Source organism: Geotrypetes seraphini, chromosome 12, assembly GCF_902459505.1.
Source record: "Geotrypetes seraphini chromosome 12, aGeoSer1.1, whole genome shotgun sequence".
Taxonomy (NCBI): domain Eukaryota; kingdom Metazoa; phylum Chordata; class Amphibia; order Gymnophiona; family Dermophiidae; genus Geotrypetes; species Geotrypetes seraphini.
The window spans coordinates 23,716,911-23,733,317 of record NC_047095.1 but is presented as its reverse complement, the minus strand read 5'-3'; the positions used below and the strand labels follow the sequence as shown (position 1 = coordinate 23,733,317).

General features: G+C 41.1%; 1 protein-coding gene across 2 annotated transcripts in view; it reads left to right on the top strand.

Moving 5' to 3' along the window:
- Positions 1-16,407, top strand: part of BTBD8 (BTB domain containing 8) — a 125,394-nt gene that overhangs the window by 48,834 nt on the left and 60,153 nt on the right. For both annotated transcript variants that reach the window (XM_033916572.1, XM_033916571.1), the window contains 4 exons: positions 854-942; positions 1,068-1,170; positions 7,841-8,023; positions 12,261-12,398. In XM_033916572.1, coding sequence (XP_033772463.1) covers positions 854-942; positions 1,068-1,170; positions 7,841-8,023; positions 12,261-12,398 — 513 coding nt within the window. The remainder of the gene's footprint in view (positions 1-853; positions 943-1,067; positions 1,171-7,840; positions 8,024-12,260; positions 12,399-16,407) is intronic.

Here is a 16,407-nt window from a genome sequence, read left to right as displayed (position 1 = left end):
CCATTTGGATACCCAATCTTCCAACTTCCTAAAGTGGTCTTTCATTTTTTTCACAGTCTGTATGCGTTTTAACAACTTTGAATAGTTTTGTGTCATCTGCATCTAATTACCTCACTTGTCATTCCGATTTCCAGATCATTTATAAATTTGTTAAATAGCATCAGTCCCAGTACTGATCCCTGCAACACTCCACTTTTTACCATCCTCTATTGATAAAAAATGGCCAGTTAACCCTACCCTCTGTTTTCTGTTCAATAACTAATTCCTAATCCACAACAGAACATTGCCTCCTATCCCATAACTTGTTAATTTCTTCAGGAAAGTCTCATGAGGAACATTTGAAAGCTTTCTGAAAGTTTAGATACACTATGAGTAAGTTAACTGGCTCACTTTTAGCCATATGTTTGTTTATACCTTCAAAGAAATGAAGCAAGTTGGTGAGGCAAGACTTCCCTTGGCTGTTACAGCTCCTCAAACTTTGAACTCCCTTCCTATTTATTTAAGAGAAGAAAATAACTTAGATAAATTTAAAAGTAAACTTAAAAGCTTTCTTTTTAAAGATGCCTATGATGCTTAGGAGTCCAAACCTAATGGGTTTATTCTGACCCATTAAACCATATTTGTCTACATGTTCTTTAATTTTATTCTTTATAATAATTTCCACCATCTTGTCTGGAACTGAAGTCAGGTTTAACTGGTCTGTAAATTTCCTGCATCACCCATGTACTCTTTCTAAATAAAAAGATAAGCTGTATTTTGTGGGAAACATGCGTTAATGTTTTGCATGTAGTCATTACTAGAACTGCATACTCTTTACTTTAACATATAAGTTGAATATTTTTCTTAATTCTAGCCTATTGGTGGATTGCATCTGTCTGTACTGGAATGTTTGACTCTTGCTCGCTTGTTCGGACTGAAAAGCCTATATGCCTCATGTATGCGGTATGTGAAAATATAAATCTAAACAATTATAATTGTTTTATTAAAAAAATTGTATTATACTATTGATATTTTTGCTTTTTCACATTGCCTAATATGGGGTTCATGAATAAATTCTATGTAAACAGATGGATTGGAAAACATTTTGTAAAATGTTTGTCTGAAAAGAACTTTTCCAGTTTGCCTGATGACCTGCAAGAAAACTGTCTTACTACATTGATCCAGTCTTTGGTAAGTATAAGTGTTTGATGTACAAATTTATTTTATATTATGTTCCATAACAATGTAAACAGTTTTTAACCATATTATATGTCTGGAGACAGATTTAACAGAATCTTGCCAAATCAAAAATTTCTCTGGCTTTGTTAATGAAAGTACCCAGTATTTTTAATGGGCAAAACATAATTTTTTTGCACTGGTTTGATTTAGTTTATTGACATATTCTATACTGTTCTTCCATAATAAGCAATTGAGCAGTTTACAAAAAAAGCCCCAAACAAACCAGTTAAAAATAGAAGTAAGCAAATAAAGATGTTGATAAAGTAAGAATAAATACCTATAAAACAAAAATAAACCAGTTAACACTAAAGTGGAGAAAGAACAGCTTAATAATCACCATGGGTCATTTCATATCAAATGATTCAGACCTAAGCGATGAACAAATCTTTCAAATTACAGATTAAAACTGGGGTTATTAAAAACAAGTAGACACTAGGGTTATTAAAAACAAGTAGACACTAAACAAACATAACAGATTAGTAACTAACAATATAAACAATGACAGAAGAAACAGAAGGAATGAATGGGTAAGGAAATACAATATTGATGATAGAAAGAGGAACAATTATGGTAGAAAACAATAGGAGGGGAATAAGATAGCAACCTAGTAAGAGCTTATAGCGGTAGGTTCAGACTCCTAAGCATCATAGGCATCTTTAAAAAGAAAGCTTTTAAGTTTACTTTTAAATTTATCTAAGTTATTTTCTTCTCTTAAATAAATAGGAAGGGAGTTCAAAGTTTGAGGAGCTGTAACAGAAAAAATAAAATGCCGCCGTGTGTTGATAACTTTGAGTGAGGGTGTAACTAATAAATGTTGGTCGATAGATCTCAGTGATCTGGATGGGGTATAAGGAATTAATAACTTATAAATGAAGGCAGGGATCTTATATACCAGAGATTTGAAGGTGAGCAGACTTAATTTATATTGAATTCGTTGTGCAACTGGAAGCCAGTGCGCTTTCTTAAGAAGAGGAGTGACATGATCAAATTTCCTTGCTTTCATTATAAATTTAATTGAGGCATTTTGAATAATCTGCAAGCGTCTAATTTCTTTTTGGGCTATTCCCTTGAATAAAGCATTGCAGTAATCAATTTTTGAGATAACCAAGGAATGAATTAAAATATTGAGAGACTTTGGTCATAAAAATTTGGATAGAGAACGAATTTGACGCAGTCTGTAAAAGGTAGATTTGACAATATTACTAATGTGGTTATGGTAAGTTAGTTTATCATCAAAAACAACCCCCAAAATGTTGATATTACTTATCAGTTGTAAAGCAGTACCCTTAATAGAAATTGGAGAGGAAATTTTAGAGCTATCTTTCCAAGGAAAAAACATGGTTTTTACAAATACATTTGCATTGGAAAGATCACTGGAATATTGATTAAACCTCACTTATCTTTTTAAATAATTCATGGGGTCCCAACGCGGCCCCATTTCAACATCTGCTTCAGGAGGGTCATCAGTGGGTCTCCTGAAGAAGATGTTGAAACAGCCGCGTTGGGACCCCATGAATTCATTCTTTAAAAGATAAGTGAGGTTTAATCCACAGTTCTTCAACCGCCGGTCCGCGGACTGGTGCTGGTCCGCAGAAAATTCCTGCCGGTCTACGCATGACCGGCAATATCAACATCTTTAATTTCCTGCCGGTCTGTGCAGGATCGGCAAAATCGAGGAGCTATAGTTCGCGCAGGGCCGGAGAGATAATGGGGAGCCTCCGACAGCCGTGCTTTCTCCCCTCCCAGCGGCTCTCCTTACTTACAAGCGCAGCGATTCAGGAAGGAAGCCTTAGAGCTTTTGCTGAGTCGGGCTGCCTCTGATGATGCAACTTCCGCTTTCCTCAGAGATGGTGCGACCCAAAAAAGGACCCGAGGCTGCCTTACTGAATCGCCATGCTGGCAAGTAAGAAGAGTTGCTGGGAGGGGAGAAAGCCACTGTTAGAGGCTGGGAAACTGCTGGGCATGGTGAAAAAAAAAGGGACAGCTGCAACTGGACCTGGAGAGGGAGAAGGATAGAGCATGCTGGGAGGGGAGGAGGGAAAGGAGTCTGGGAAGCTGCTAGGCAAGGGGAAAAAGGGACAGCTGCTACTGGATCTGGAGAGGGATAAGGAGAGATGCTGCTGGGAGGGGAGGAGGGAAAGGAGTCTGGGAAGCTGCTGGGCAAGGGGAAAAAGGGACAGCTGCTACTGGACCTGGAAAGAGATAAAGAGAGATGCTGCTGGGATGGGAGGAGGGAAAGGAGTCTGGGAAGCTGCTGGGCAAGGGGAAAAAGGGACAGCTGCTACTGGACCTGGAAAGAGATAAAGAGAGATGCTGCTGGGATGGGAGGAGGGAAAGGAGTCTGGGAATCTGCTGGGCAAGGGGAAAAAGGGACAGCTGCTACTGGACCTGGAGGCAGTGAGAAGTAGAGATGCTGCTGGTAGGGGAGGAGGGAAAGGGAAGGGAAGAGAGTTACTGCTGGACAGGGGGAGGAGGGAAGGGAGAAGAAAAAAGGAAGGAAACAGCTGGCAGGGAGATTAGAGGAGAGGAAGGGGAGAGACAGGAATGAGATGGGAAGGGGGGTCAGCAGAGAAATTGAGAGGGACAAAGATGCTAGATCTGGTGTAGGAGAGATAAAAATGAAGAGAGCAGTAAAGCTGGAATGAATCATGTAAAAAGGAGAGAGGGGGCATAGGCTGGATGGAAAGGGGAGAGGGGCATAGAAAGAAGACAAATACCATATGGAAGGGGGAGAGGTCAGACAGTAGATGGAAGGGGTAGATGCTGGATTGAAAAAACAGAGAGGGCAGACGCTGGAAGGAAGAGAGTGAAAAGAAGATGAAAGCAGAAACCAGAGACAACAAAAAGATAGAAACAAATAATTTTATTTCTATTTTGTGATTAGAATATATCAGATTTGAAATATATATCCTGCTAGAGCTGGTGTTAGACATAACTGGGGACTGCAAAGTCCAGGCAGTGGCTAGGGCTCTCTCTGACCAGAGGGCAGTTTCCCTAGTTGCACTCCTCTAACCCTATTCCTGCTATGTGTGACTGTGGTATTCTGTTAGCATGATATTTCTGTGTAGCATTCTGTAATAATTTGGCTTATTCAATTTTCATGAGAGTAGAGGGGATATATGTGAAGGGGAGGGGAGACAGGGGTTTTGTTGATCCTTGCTCTGTATTATTTGTATTTATAAAATGACAATTGTACAGAATATTGTTTCTTTTTATACTTTAATAAAATACATTTAGTATAAAATCATAACTGAGGCTTGTGCGGATGTGATCAGATGGTTTGCGAGGACTGAGCTCGCGGAGACAGGGCAGAAACGGGGTTTTTAAATTTCAGTCCTTGTAGTTTGCCGGTCCACAAAATAATTTTTTTTTGTCCCGCCGGTCCATAGGTGTAAAAAGGTTGAAGTACACTGGTTTAATCAATGTTCCAGTGATCTTTCCAATGCAAATGTATTTGTAAAAACCAATAAGATTGGATTCAACCAAACAATTATAAACATTCACGAATATTTATATCTAAGAGAGAGATTCCTAAATATCAAGTACGCTATGACTGGATGGTAAACTCTTTTTCCAAGAGGGGTGAACCCCCCCCCCCCCCGCCTCTTCAGAGTTTTGCTTCTCTGAGCGCATTTAAAACATAGGATTACTCTCTTGAGATATTTGTTCATTTTAGTCAGTTTTTTCCCATTTTATACAATGACTTTACTGACTTCCAATATAAGATATATAATCCCTGTTTTTTGCCAGAAACGAAGCTGCATCCATCTTTGACATTAACTTAACATTCAATTTTTCTGTTTTCTTCTCAAAATCTACTTTTCCATGTCTTACCTTCCATTCCTATCTCTCGCTCCTTCCCTCCCTATTTTCATAGTCTGACATTTCTCTCCTTCCTTTCCTCCCTTCCCAGTCTGGCATCTCTCTTCTGTCCTACTATTATTATTTCTATAGCACTACCCTTCCATTCCCTGGTCTGGTATCTCTCTCTTCCTTTAGTCACCTTTCCTCCTCACCAGTGTAACATTTCTCTTTCATTTCCTCTTTTCTGCCTCCTGCAGTCCATCTCCCTTTCCTTCCTCTTTTCTGGTCCCCCTCCCAGTCCAACATTTCTCCCTCCTTTCCACAAGTCCAACATTTCTTTCTCTCTTCCTCCTGCATGCTTCTCCGGTCCTCCTTCCCTCCCCTAACAAACATCTCTCTTTTCTCTTTCACTCTCTGCCTTCTCTCCCTTCCCCCGAGTGTGACATTTCTCCTTCCCTCCTTTCTGTTCTGCCAGGTCCAGCAACACCTCTTCTCCCTTCCCTCCTCCCCGTCCAGCAGTAACTCTCCTCCCTTCCCTTTCCCTCCCCCCTGTCCATCAGCACCTCTCCCTCTCCCCATGTCAGCAGTACCCCTTCTTCATTCCCTCCTCCCCTGTCTAGCAGTAACCCTTCTCCCTTCCCTCCTCCCCTCTCCAACAATACCTCTTCTATATCTAGCCTAGCGGCAGCTCTGTGTGCTTTAAACTTTGCCACACAGCTGCCGCTAGCATTAGTTAAGCCGTAGTTTAATCAGGCAGCCTCGGGGCCTTTGTTAGGCCAGCCTGCATCGCATCATCGAAGCGGGCCAGCCTAGCAAAGGCCTCTAGGCTGCCTGATGAAACCACAGCTAAACTAATGCTAGTGGCAGCTGTTTGGTGAAGTTTAAAGCACACAGAGCTGCCGCTGCTGGTCTGGGGTGCAAAGAGAAGACAAAAGGCAGGAGTCCCAGCATAGCGACGGCAGCAGGAAGTTGCAAGTCGGCTGATGCCGGAGCCTCTCTTCCTGCCCTTCACGACACCTATTTTGGAGGCACCCAATAAATAGGCCAGTTCTAGGCACAACTAAAAGTTAGATGGCCATGTGAGCACTTAACCACACTTAAGAGCAGCGATTTTGCAACAAGGCGCCTAACACATAGCCACGCCCACACCTAACGTGCATAGTGCCTATTTTTTATGAAGGCCGCCTAAATTTTTTAAAGCGCCTTATTACAGAATCACTCTTTTTTGATAGGAGCCTAAGGTTCAATTATTGCTGATTAAAAAGCTTAATTGAGCTTGTTATTCAATTTAGATAGGTGCTTATCTAGTTGGGTGCCTCCAAAATAGGTGCCTAACATTAGGCACCGGTTACAGAATTTGGGTCTCTGTGTCCACTACTCTCCCTTCCTAATTGGCCACTTCAGCTAACCCTGAATACCCTGTCAGCCATGCCATCCTCCCCTCCCCATTTAAATCCCTCCCTAGCTACCGACTCCTCATAGGCAGCCAGGTGCGCAAGCAGGAAGGTACCCCTCTCTCTCTCTCTTCAGTGGTCTACTGGGAATGGAGCTTCATATTCTCTATATTGTGGTAGCTCTGTGAGTTTGAGCCATGTGATGCAGGAGCCAGCTTTGCACTGGTCTTGCGAGACTTGACGCTTGAGACCCTAAAACTGATGCGAGACTTTTGCTCCTTGTGGTATGGAAGAATAGGAAGCTCCTATTCTGCAGTGGTAATAGAAATAAAGAGAGCGAGAAATGGCAAGAACATTTCAGGCACCAAAGGATAATTTTTTAGCTGCCATGGTGACTTTGTTGAGCTCTAATAAGTATTCTGTCTGTCTGTGTGTTTATTTCGCTTGTAAGAACTCCCAGCACATTGCACTTAAAATATTTTTACTATAAATATTCATGAGATTAGATTTAGGCAGGGTGTTGAAAATTTTGATGACTCCCATAAACAAGACCTACTAAACATTTTTTTTCAGGACTAGATTTGAGAACCAGTATGCCAGGATTTTCAGAGCAACAGGCAACAAAAAGGTAGTGTAGTCAATAGGTTCTAAGAGTAGTATTAAGGCCGTGCTGAGTGAACAGGGTGAAACCACCCTCTAAGTAAGCACTAGATGTGAATACAACAAAATCAAAATAATAATGAAGTGAATGGGATATCTTCAGTGTGAGGAATCAGCGAGGGGAGGAGAACCTCCAGCGCTTAGCACTCTAAGGTAGAAGCACAAAGCCATCACCTGCACACCATCACTGGATATCACCCATGTGCTTAACTAAAGTAAATAACCAAAATTTAGTGAATAATTAGTGAAACATACAGCAACATAAGGCCAAAATACCACTCTGAGAACCCCCCCCAGCCAACTCCATAAAAAAAGTAAAAATAACTTAGCTTGAATAGAAGAATCCACAATATCCTTCCGAAATCGGGAAGTCCCAAAAAAATGGGCAGATTCAAAGCCTTGTTCTTCAGGCTGAGTTCAACCAAGCCTGGTTTCGTTGACGAAGTGTCCCCCTTCATCAGGAACCCATTGAAATTAAAGAACTGAAGAGAGCGTGGAGGATGAAAATACAAGCTGGCTGCTTGCTATTTAAAGGGGCTTCAGTTATCTATTCTTTGTCCTAAAGTTCATAAGAATGTGGAAGCTTTATAAAATTCTTTAAAATATCTTTATTCTGTGCTATTTTCTATGTCTTACAGATGCTTTATATTGTACTTGATTGGAAGAAAGAATTCAAAGTAAATGATTGCATAGTTAGCCTTTATTAAAATATTTTATATCAGCAGTAAGTAGCATTAATTTGCAAGTACTGTGTTGTTTTTAAGGACAACAAGAATGCAGCGTTTTTTCTGATGGAAAGTGACAGACTAATCAGTAGTCTTCCGGGAGTGAAATGGGCCGAAAAGACCCATGCACTAGCATCAAGACTGCAAGAAGAATGTATAACTTTCATTGTAACCAATTTCCCAAAGATAATAAAAAGTGAAAGTTTTTACCATTTGTTACAGGTAAAATGCATTGTTTAATTTGCTTTGAAAATAACTTCACCATTGTGCTGGAATTTGTGGCATAAAACCATTCAAAGTAATCCTAACCGTTATTACAGTGTCTTTACAAGGATTATTTTTATACTTCCATTAAAGGTTTTATTCTGTAGTTCTTGGCAACATCTGTTTCAACCCTGGGTTTATATAGTTTCTCTCTTTGATGGGAGAGGAGAGGTATTTGAGATAAAAACAAATATGAATGCACATAAGCATTAAATGGCAAAAATAAATACAAGCTGAATATCTATAAATCACCCCACCACAAAATATTCAGAAAAACTCACTGTACCAGAGATTATCTAGATAGGTTCCTATCAACAACGGAGAAAAGACCTCAGTTATTTCCAGGGATACTTGTCATCTGGAAAACTCTATGTTAGCTATAAAGCTACCATAAGATAAAAACATCCTTGGTCTACAAAAACTCTGTATAATAATTATCAGTCCATTGCTTTAACAACACTATTGTAGAAAAACTTGATATCAAAAATAGGAAACCAATCTTAGCAGTGAGTTTTTCTGAATAGTTTGTGGTGGAGTGATGCACATAAGAATTGCCATACTGGGACAGACCGAAGGTCCATCAAGCCCAGTATCATTTTTCCAACAGTGGCCAACCCAGGTCTCAAGTACCTAGCTAGATCCAAGGAGTAAAACAAATTTTATGCTGCTTATCCTAGGAATAAGCATTGGCTTTCCCATAGCCATATCCATAATGGCCCATGGACTTAGCTTTTATGAAATTATTCAAGCCTTTCTTAAATCCCACTAAGCTGATTTCACCACATTCTCTAGCAACAAATTCCAGGAAACCCAAATGAAAATGTTTTGAAGTTAAGTTGTCAGTGAAAATGTATTTGAAACTGCACTAATATTTGTTTGTTTTAGAATTTTTATCATATTTAGAGGTTAATAACCGATCTTTTTTAGAGGAGAAAAGAGACTTTAAACCAAATGAATATTTTTTTTATTTTTTAATTATGATAAGCTCGATTCCAGAGGTTATGCTTGTTAGTTTTGAATTGCAAACATCATTTAAAGAAACAAATAGCCAATCATATTTCCAGAAGATCTCTGTGTGTTAAAAAATCTCCATCCAATTCTACTAACTTGTTTAAACAACTTGATAGCCACTTCATCAGTCCAAGTGATGTATACACCTAAACCAGCAGCAAATTAATAAAATAATGCATAGACACTTAAAAAAAAAATCTAAAAACATGTCCCAGTGATACCCATTTGGAGACCATTACCGGTAATAACCAGATTCCCACCAATAACTTTCAGAAGATGACTTCACACTACACAAAAAAGCAAAACAAGTCTAGAAACCTGGCAGAGCAAGAATTGTTGTCTTGGAAAAAATATTTTAAGCAGCGGTCAATCGCATGTAGGCGCCATTAATAGAATTGCAGCTTACATCTAACATAAGCATTTGTAATGTAGGTCAGGATTTTGCAGGCCTACGTTACCGGCACCTGTGTTTGATGAGAATCGCATCTAGAGGCAACTAATGGTGTCTAAGATCATCAGGCATAAACCACATCTACTTTGACCTTAGGCACAATTGCAGGGTCCCATTTTTGTAGGTGCCTACAGGCATTTTTTTATGGCGTCCTATACAGAATCCGGGCCTTATAGTCCACTTAACCATTATAGCTGATAGTGGATTATAATAATAGAAAATGTACCGTAGCCTTAGTTACAGATTGGCTTGATATAGTTACAAAAATCCCATTCCAGTGACTAATATGCTACCCCAGTGTTCCTATACTTCCCTTATAACAACTTTAACAGAAGAACCATGTCTTTTAATACATTTGTCTAACAAAAATGTATTACCCTTAATTGTCACACCTTTGAAATAACTAGGTTTTTAATTGGCATCAAAGTTAGGTAATCCATCATTAAATCTCAAAAGTCTCAGCAAGGCATTCCAGAGAACTGAGCCAGTGCTCCTTACTTCTCTTCTTTATGGTAATATTAATACAAGAACTTTTAGTTGGATATGACAATGGCTCAAAATCAATCGTAAAGATTTTAATAGGGCACACATGGTGATAAAACTAAAATATTCTAGAGTTAACCCATCTAATATTTTATTTAGCTCAACATCTGTGTACTAATGTCCTTTTTTATTTCAGTTCACTTCATCTCCCTGCACAACATAGTTTGATACACTTTAATTAATTCCCAAGAACCTCAGCAACACCACCGAGGGCTAGATGCACTAAAGCCTCTGATCGTCTAATGACTGCCGCTAAACTGGTTTGACTGGTTTAGCCACCAATTGTATTTGCCAACCCAATGCTCTAAACAGCTCACCGCATGGTTTTCCGTGTGGTTCTACATTCTCCTATTCTGGCAGGCAAATTAGGTCATTAATATTAAAACCTGGCATCTGATCGATGCTCTAACCTTGCATGCCAGGTTGGTAGAACCGACTCAGAAAATCCAACAGGTGTACCTGGTTTTTTTTTTTTCATTGTTTTCTATGGATTCAGATAATGTATGTGTGTGTGTTGTTTGTCGGCCTCCCCCTCGATGATGGCCCTCCTTGATGCCTCCCCCCCCGAACCAGAATGGAGGCAGGAGGGATGCCGACTCTCTCCTGCCACCGCCAAACCCCCCCTCCACTGCACCAGCCAAAATCGGTAGTAGGGATGCCCACTCTCTTCTGCCACTGCAGAAACTCCCCCCCCCCCCGGGCACCAGCCAAAAATGGCAGGAGGGATGACCACTCCCTCCCTCCTGCCCCCCATGCACTGACCCCCCTCCCCTTCCCCACTTTCCTTGCTTAAAAAAAAAATCAGGAGGGGTTCCACTTTTTCCTGCCACTGGATGCCCCCGGCCTCCCCCCCCATATACCCCGAACCTCCCTCGTACCCTAAAATAGATGACATCAGGAGCGATTCCCAGTTCCTCCTGCTGTTCAGGCCTACCACTCCAAAATGGCAGGCCTTCCAGATGCATTCTGGGATGCTCCGGGAGGGGCTTCCTCTGTATCCCCGGATACAAAAGGAGGAGCCTAAGGCCCTGATTAGCTTGACTGAGTCAAAGGCTCCGACTGGCTCAGATGTCTAAGGCCCCTCTCCTGTGTATGGAGGGATTAATGGGGGAAGGTTTGTGGTGGCAGGAGGGAGTAGGCATCCCTTCTGCCAAGTTTTTTATGATACCAGGGGTCGGGAGGTGGGGGGATCGTCATCAGCGGAGCTTTTTTCTTTTTTTTATGGGGCAGATATTGTGCATGTGTAACACACACACATCTGTGCCATTAAAAAAAAAAGAAAAAAGCCCTGAGAGCTGAGTGGCTGAAGTCTGCTTTGGGGCTTCTCTTGCTGCTCAGCCATTCAGGCTTCCCCAAACTGGCTCTGTGCATGTGTCCAAGTCGCTCTCAGAGTGACTGGTCTGACGGGATTATGACAGAACTAGCTGTGCAAGTCATTTGCATAGAAACTTGTTGGAACATCGATCGCTGTTCCACAATCGGCCAACAGCAACTTGCACAGTCTTAGTGACCGTATGGCTAATCATATATGTAATGTAGTGCATAGAATAAATACTGATGAATGTTGGATTTTTAAATTTACCCTGCAGCTAACTCTTGCCTCTTTGTACTTCAGCTGAATTAGTGGCAAGGTTGGAATCTGGTCATATATGGCTTTTTAGGGGCATTATTATCAATATTGGTTACTGTTAAGTTGTGTTATGTTGCCACTAAAGTCCCTTTTTATGCAGTGAAATTTAATTACTACTAAGTGGAGTTAACAGCAAAATACTCCACATTATATCCCTCTCTGTGTTTGTTATTTGTGTCTACAAACCATCTCTAGAGCTGTGTGTGCCTTTGTTTTGTGACTCCATTATTTTTAGAAGTTTTGAGCTGGAGTTTTTAACCGCTTTCTTTCTTTATTACATTTGATATACTACCCTTATGAACAAACATGTCTTTACAGTAGCCCTCCTTGATAACTTCCCCTTTTAGTCTGATAGTTGAAGTGAATTGTCTTGGGCCAGGCTACTACTAGAACCCTGCAATCGTGGACCAGATATCACTTGTAAGCAATGACAGCAACTTCATTCTCTTAGGAGATATATATTGTGTATAGCATCCATAGCCACAGCTCACCTAGGGAGCTATAAGCCAGATATGGGTATTGAATATTAACAGTTATGATGTTTTTAATTTATCTTTTAGGCACAAGGGATGAGCACCAAACCATACCTTCTAGAAAAAGTTTTTAATGCAATTGAGAAAAATATTAACACTGAAAATGGATGTATTTTTATAATTGCTTTAGATTCTTTGATGAATTTAACATCTGCAAGAGAGATGGTAAGATGGGTTTTTTGTTTGTTTTTTGGCTTAGGTAGGTATTTTTTGTACTTTATAAAGTTTACTAGTAATAGATACCAACCAAAACTTTGAAGGAACTGCTAATGAAAATTATTCACTTCAGTCGGACTGGTGCCATCTTGATTCGCTATATTCTCCCATCATTATTTGCTGCATGGAGCTCTTTCTTGATTTAATCGTGTTTCCTAAGGTTTCTTAGGGGCTTTTTTTAATACTAAACTGCATTAGGCACTAATGCATGATTTATGGAGGAAAAATGGCCTATTGCAGGAAGGATATAGCATTTTGCCATTTACACATGCTAACCATGCAGTATTTTATTATTTTATAGAGGGTGTGTGTGTCGGGGAAGAAAATGGGCATGGAAGTGCTATTCAGCTAATGTGCTGACATAAATGTACATTGTCTTAATAATGCTGACCTCTTACAGGAGCCCTTAGCACCTCCTAAATAGGAGGCAGTAAGGGGCAAATTCTGTAAAGGACACCTAACATAACATAACATCGTACTTCTTGACTGCGTAACCATAAGTTCTATGCAGTTTACAAAAGATTATAAACTAAAGACAATTTGAGAATGACAAAAAATTATTTGACCAAATATTTTGAGAAAAAATGAATTTTCAATTGAGTTCCGAAATGTTTATAAGAACAGGCTCCAAGCAATAACAATCAAAATTCTCTATCATGAGAAGCTGCTTGGAATGCTAAAGTATGGTCAAGAAATTTCTAGCTTTTACAGCCCTGTACCGACGGAAAAGTAAACAGGGCATGGGATCTTCTACTATGTTTATACGATGCTAAAAAGAATCTATTAACCATGTATAACAGAGCGGTACCAAACAAAACATGAGCCTCCACTGAAAGCCAGTGCAAATCACAATAAAATGAAGTTACATGGTCATACTTTTTAAGACCATAGATCATTCTAAACACTATATTCTGAATCAGTGCGAGTCTGACCATGTCTTTCTTGGGCATCTACAATGTGGACGTTCAACCTCTTGAATAATAAATTGAATAATAATTGAATAAATTGAATAATAAGCCCAATTAACGACTTTAACCAATAATTAGAAGTTAGACGTCTAAAGGCTGTGCACGATTCACAAAATAGGCAGTCAGAATTTCATAGATGCCCATTGGAAAAAGCTGCGCCTAATGTGATAGGCGTGGGTGTAGTTTTTTTAATATGGATGTCCATTTTCTGAATTGTATGCCACTCAGTGTCCTAATGCATCTACAATCTTGCCTAAAATGTAGACGTTGCAAAACCAAGTCTACTTTTTGGCATGAGTTGGGTGCTAGCTAGGCGCGGGTTAAGCATGCTGGAGGCATCCGGATATAGTGGTATGGGTTTTGTTATTTTGTGGGTAAAGAATACTCCATTTGATTGTTAAGCAAAGCACATGAAAAAATATATTGGAATACAAACCTCATTCTCAAAAGTTTGATATTAAGATTAAAATATATTTTGATATTTTAATATAATATAAGTTTGATATTAAGATGAAAATATATTTAATAATGAATTACTCAAGCAAAGTACATGAACAAATGTATTTCATGTTAAACCTTATTTCCCAAAGTTTAAGAAAATAAGAAGATAAACCCTACTCACAATAGCTGTGGTTCAGAGCAAGTGGGCATGTCTGTTGCACAGTCTTGACTGTTGTATTACTATGCCACTTAATTATACCATCACTAGAAGTACTAAATATCCTGCACTCTTATTCAATGTTATATAGCTATATGTAGACTACCTAACATAACGTAGCTACATATGTAAGAAATTTTTGTATGGACCTTCAGGCTGCAGTTGGGTACTGAATCCTTCCTACTGCTAACCTCTTCATCAGTCCAATTTTTATTGAAAATATCTAGCTATTGTATTTATTTCTTCTTTATATATATCTTCATTTATTAATTCTTCATAATGGTGCAATTACTCATATAATCACATTTGAATCAATTTGAATCACTTAGCTCTAGATGTTGGTTTTTTCTTTTTTTTTTTCTTTTTCTTATGATCACTCTATTCTTTATCAGGTGGCTTTGATGAGATTTGCTTTGCTTGAGTAATGCATTATTAAATATATTTTAATCTTAATATCAAACTGGAGTACTCCTTACACCAAAAACAGAAGGTTTAGTATGCAATATATTTTTTTCATGTGCTTTGATTGAGGAACACTGAGGCCAAAGGAGTTGTTTTTTTTGTTGTTGGTTATTTTTTTTGGGGGGGTTGGAAAACAGGAGAGGAACTGGACAAGTGTTGCCGGTACATATTTGATATTTATCCAACAGAAATGACTGCTTGTGAATCAAGAGGATATAAGCTTGGCTTTTAAATAGACATGTGATTTAATGGCTAAGGGGTTCATAATAAAAAAAAAAAAAATGTCTAAAAAGTGTCCTAAATGGCTACTTGGACGATCAAAAAGCCTGATCGTCCAAGTACCCATAACCAAAGCTGGTTTTAGATGTATCTAAAACCAGCTTAGGCCTTTCCTTCCCCTGCCACTAAACGCACAGAGAGAGAAGAGGCGTGTTTAGAGGAGGGGAAAGGGTGGGCGGGAGGTGGGCCGACCTACGCCTAGGTGTGCAGCAGGTATAACCAAAACCTTAGGCAGCTTGTCTAGTCGGCACTTATATCTTTTTGACTTAGACGAAGTCAAAACAGGTCTAAGTGCCAAAGAAAGGGGCCGCTGAGCTGATGGCCGCTGGCGCGATCAGTTCAGCGGCCCAGCAAGCTACCCACCCACCCACCGCAACCATCGCGGCAGGAGAGATGCCTCATCTCCCCTACCGCGATGCGATCACCCCTCTACCCGAACTGAGAGATGCCCAATCTCTCCTGCCGCGGGTTGTGGCAGTTCAGGTAGAGGAGTGATTGCATCACAGCAGGGGAGATCGCCAATCTCTCCTGCTGCGATACATCACCCCCCTGACAATATCGGGGCAAGAGGGAGCCCAAGCCCTCTTGCCCCACGGCACCCCCGACCTCCCTGACGACATCGGGGCAGGAGGGAGCTCAAGCCCTCCTGCCCCGCCAGCCGCGGCACCCCGCGACAACATCGGGCCAGGAGAGAGCCCAAGCCCTCCTGGCCCCAGCGATCCGCGACCCCCTCCCCCTGCCGATTATGTTCAGGGCAGGAGGGAGCCCAAGCCCTCTCACCCCCCCCCCCCCTACACGATTGGGCAGGAGGGAGCCCAACCCCTCCTGCCCAGGCAGACCCCTAACCCCCACTCCCCACTACAATACGGGCAGGAGGGATCCCAGGCACTCCTGCCCTCGACACAACCCCCCTCCCCCCAACGTCCACCCCCCGAACCCCCGATCAGCCCCCCTCGCCGACCCGCAACCCCCTGCTGACCCCCCACAACCCCCACCCCCTTTCCGCGTACCTCAAATCGTTGGCCGGACGGACGGGTGCCAAGCCCGCCCGTCCGGCAGGCCAGCCGGCTCCGGAATGGGGCAGGATTGGCTCAGGCGGCTGAAACCCCGCCCACAGGTGGGGCCTGAGGCGCCTGGGCCAATCAGAATAGGCCCAGCAGCCTTAGGCTCCTCCTGTAGGCGGGGCCTTAAGCACATGGGCCCATGTGGGGTGGGGGATAGGGGGTCTGCCTGGGCAGGAGGAGTTGGGCTCCCTCCTGCCCGATCGTGTAAGGGGGTGCTTCTGCTTTCAACATTTAAGGCCTTAGGCCAAAAAGGGACTTAGACGTTTTTTTTTATTATGCCCCTCCACGTGTGTGGCATAGTGGTTAAAGCTACAGCCTTAAATCCCTAAGGTTGTAGGTTCAAATCTCTTACTGCTCGTTGTGACCCTGTGCAAGTCACTTAATCCCCTCATTGCCCCAGATACACTAGATAAGAGTTTGAGCCCACCAGGACAGAAGGGAAATATGATATAGTAGCCGAATATAAATACCACTTAGGATATAAATGGTATAAATATATATATATATATATATATATATATATATAT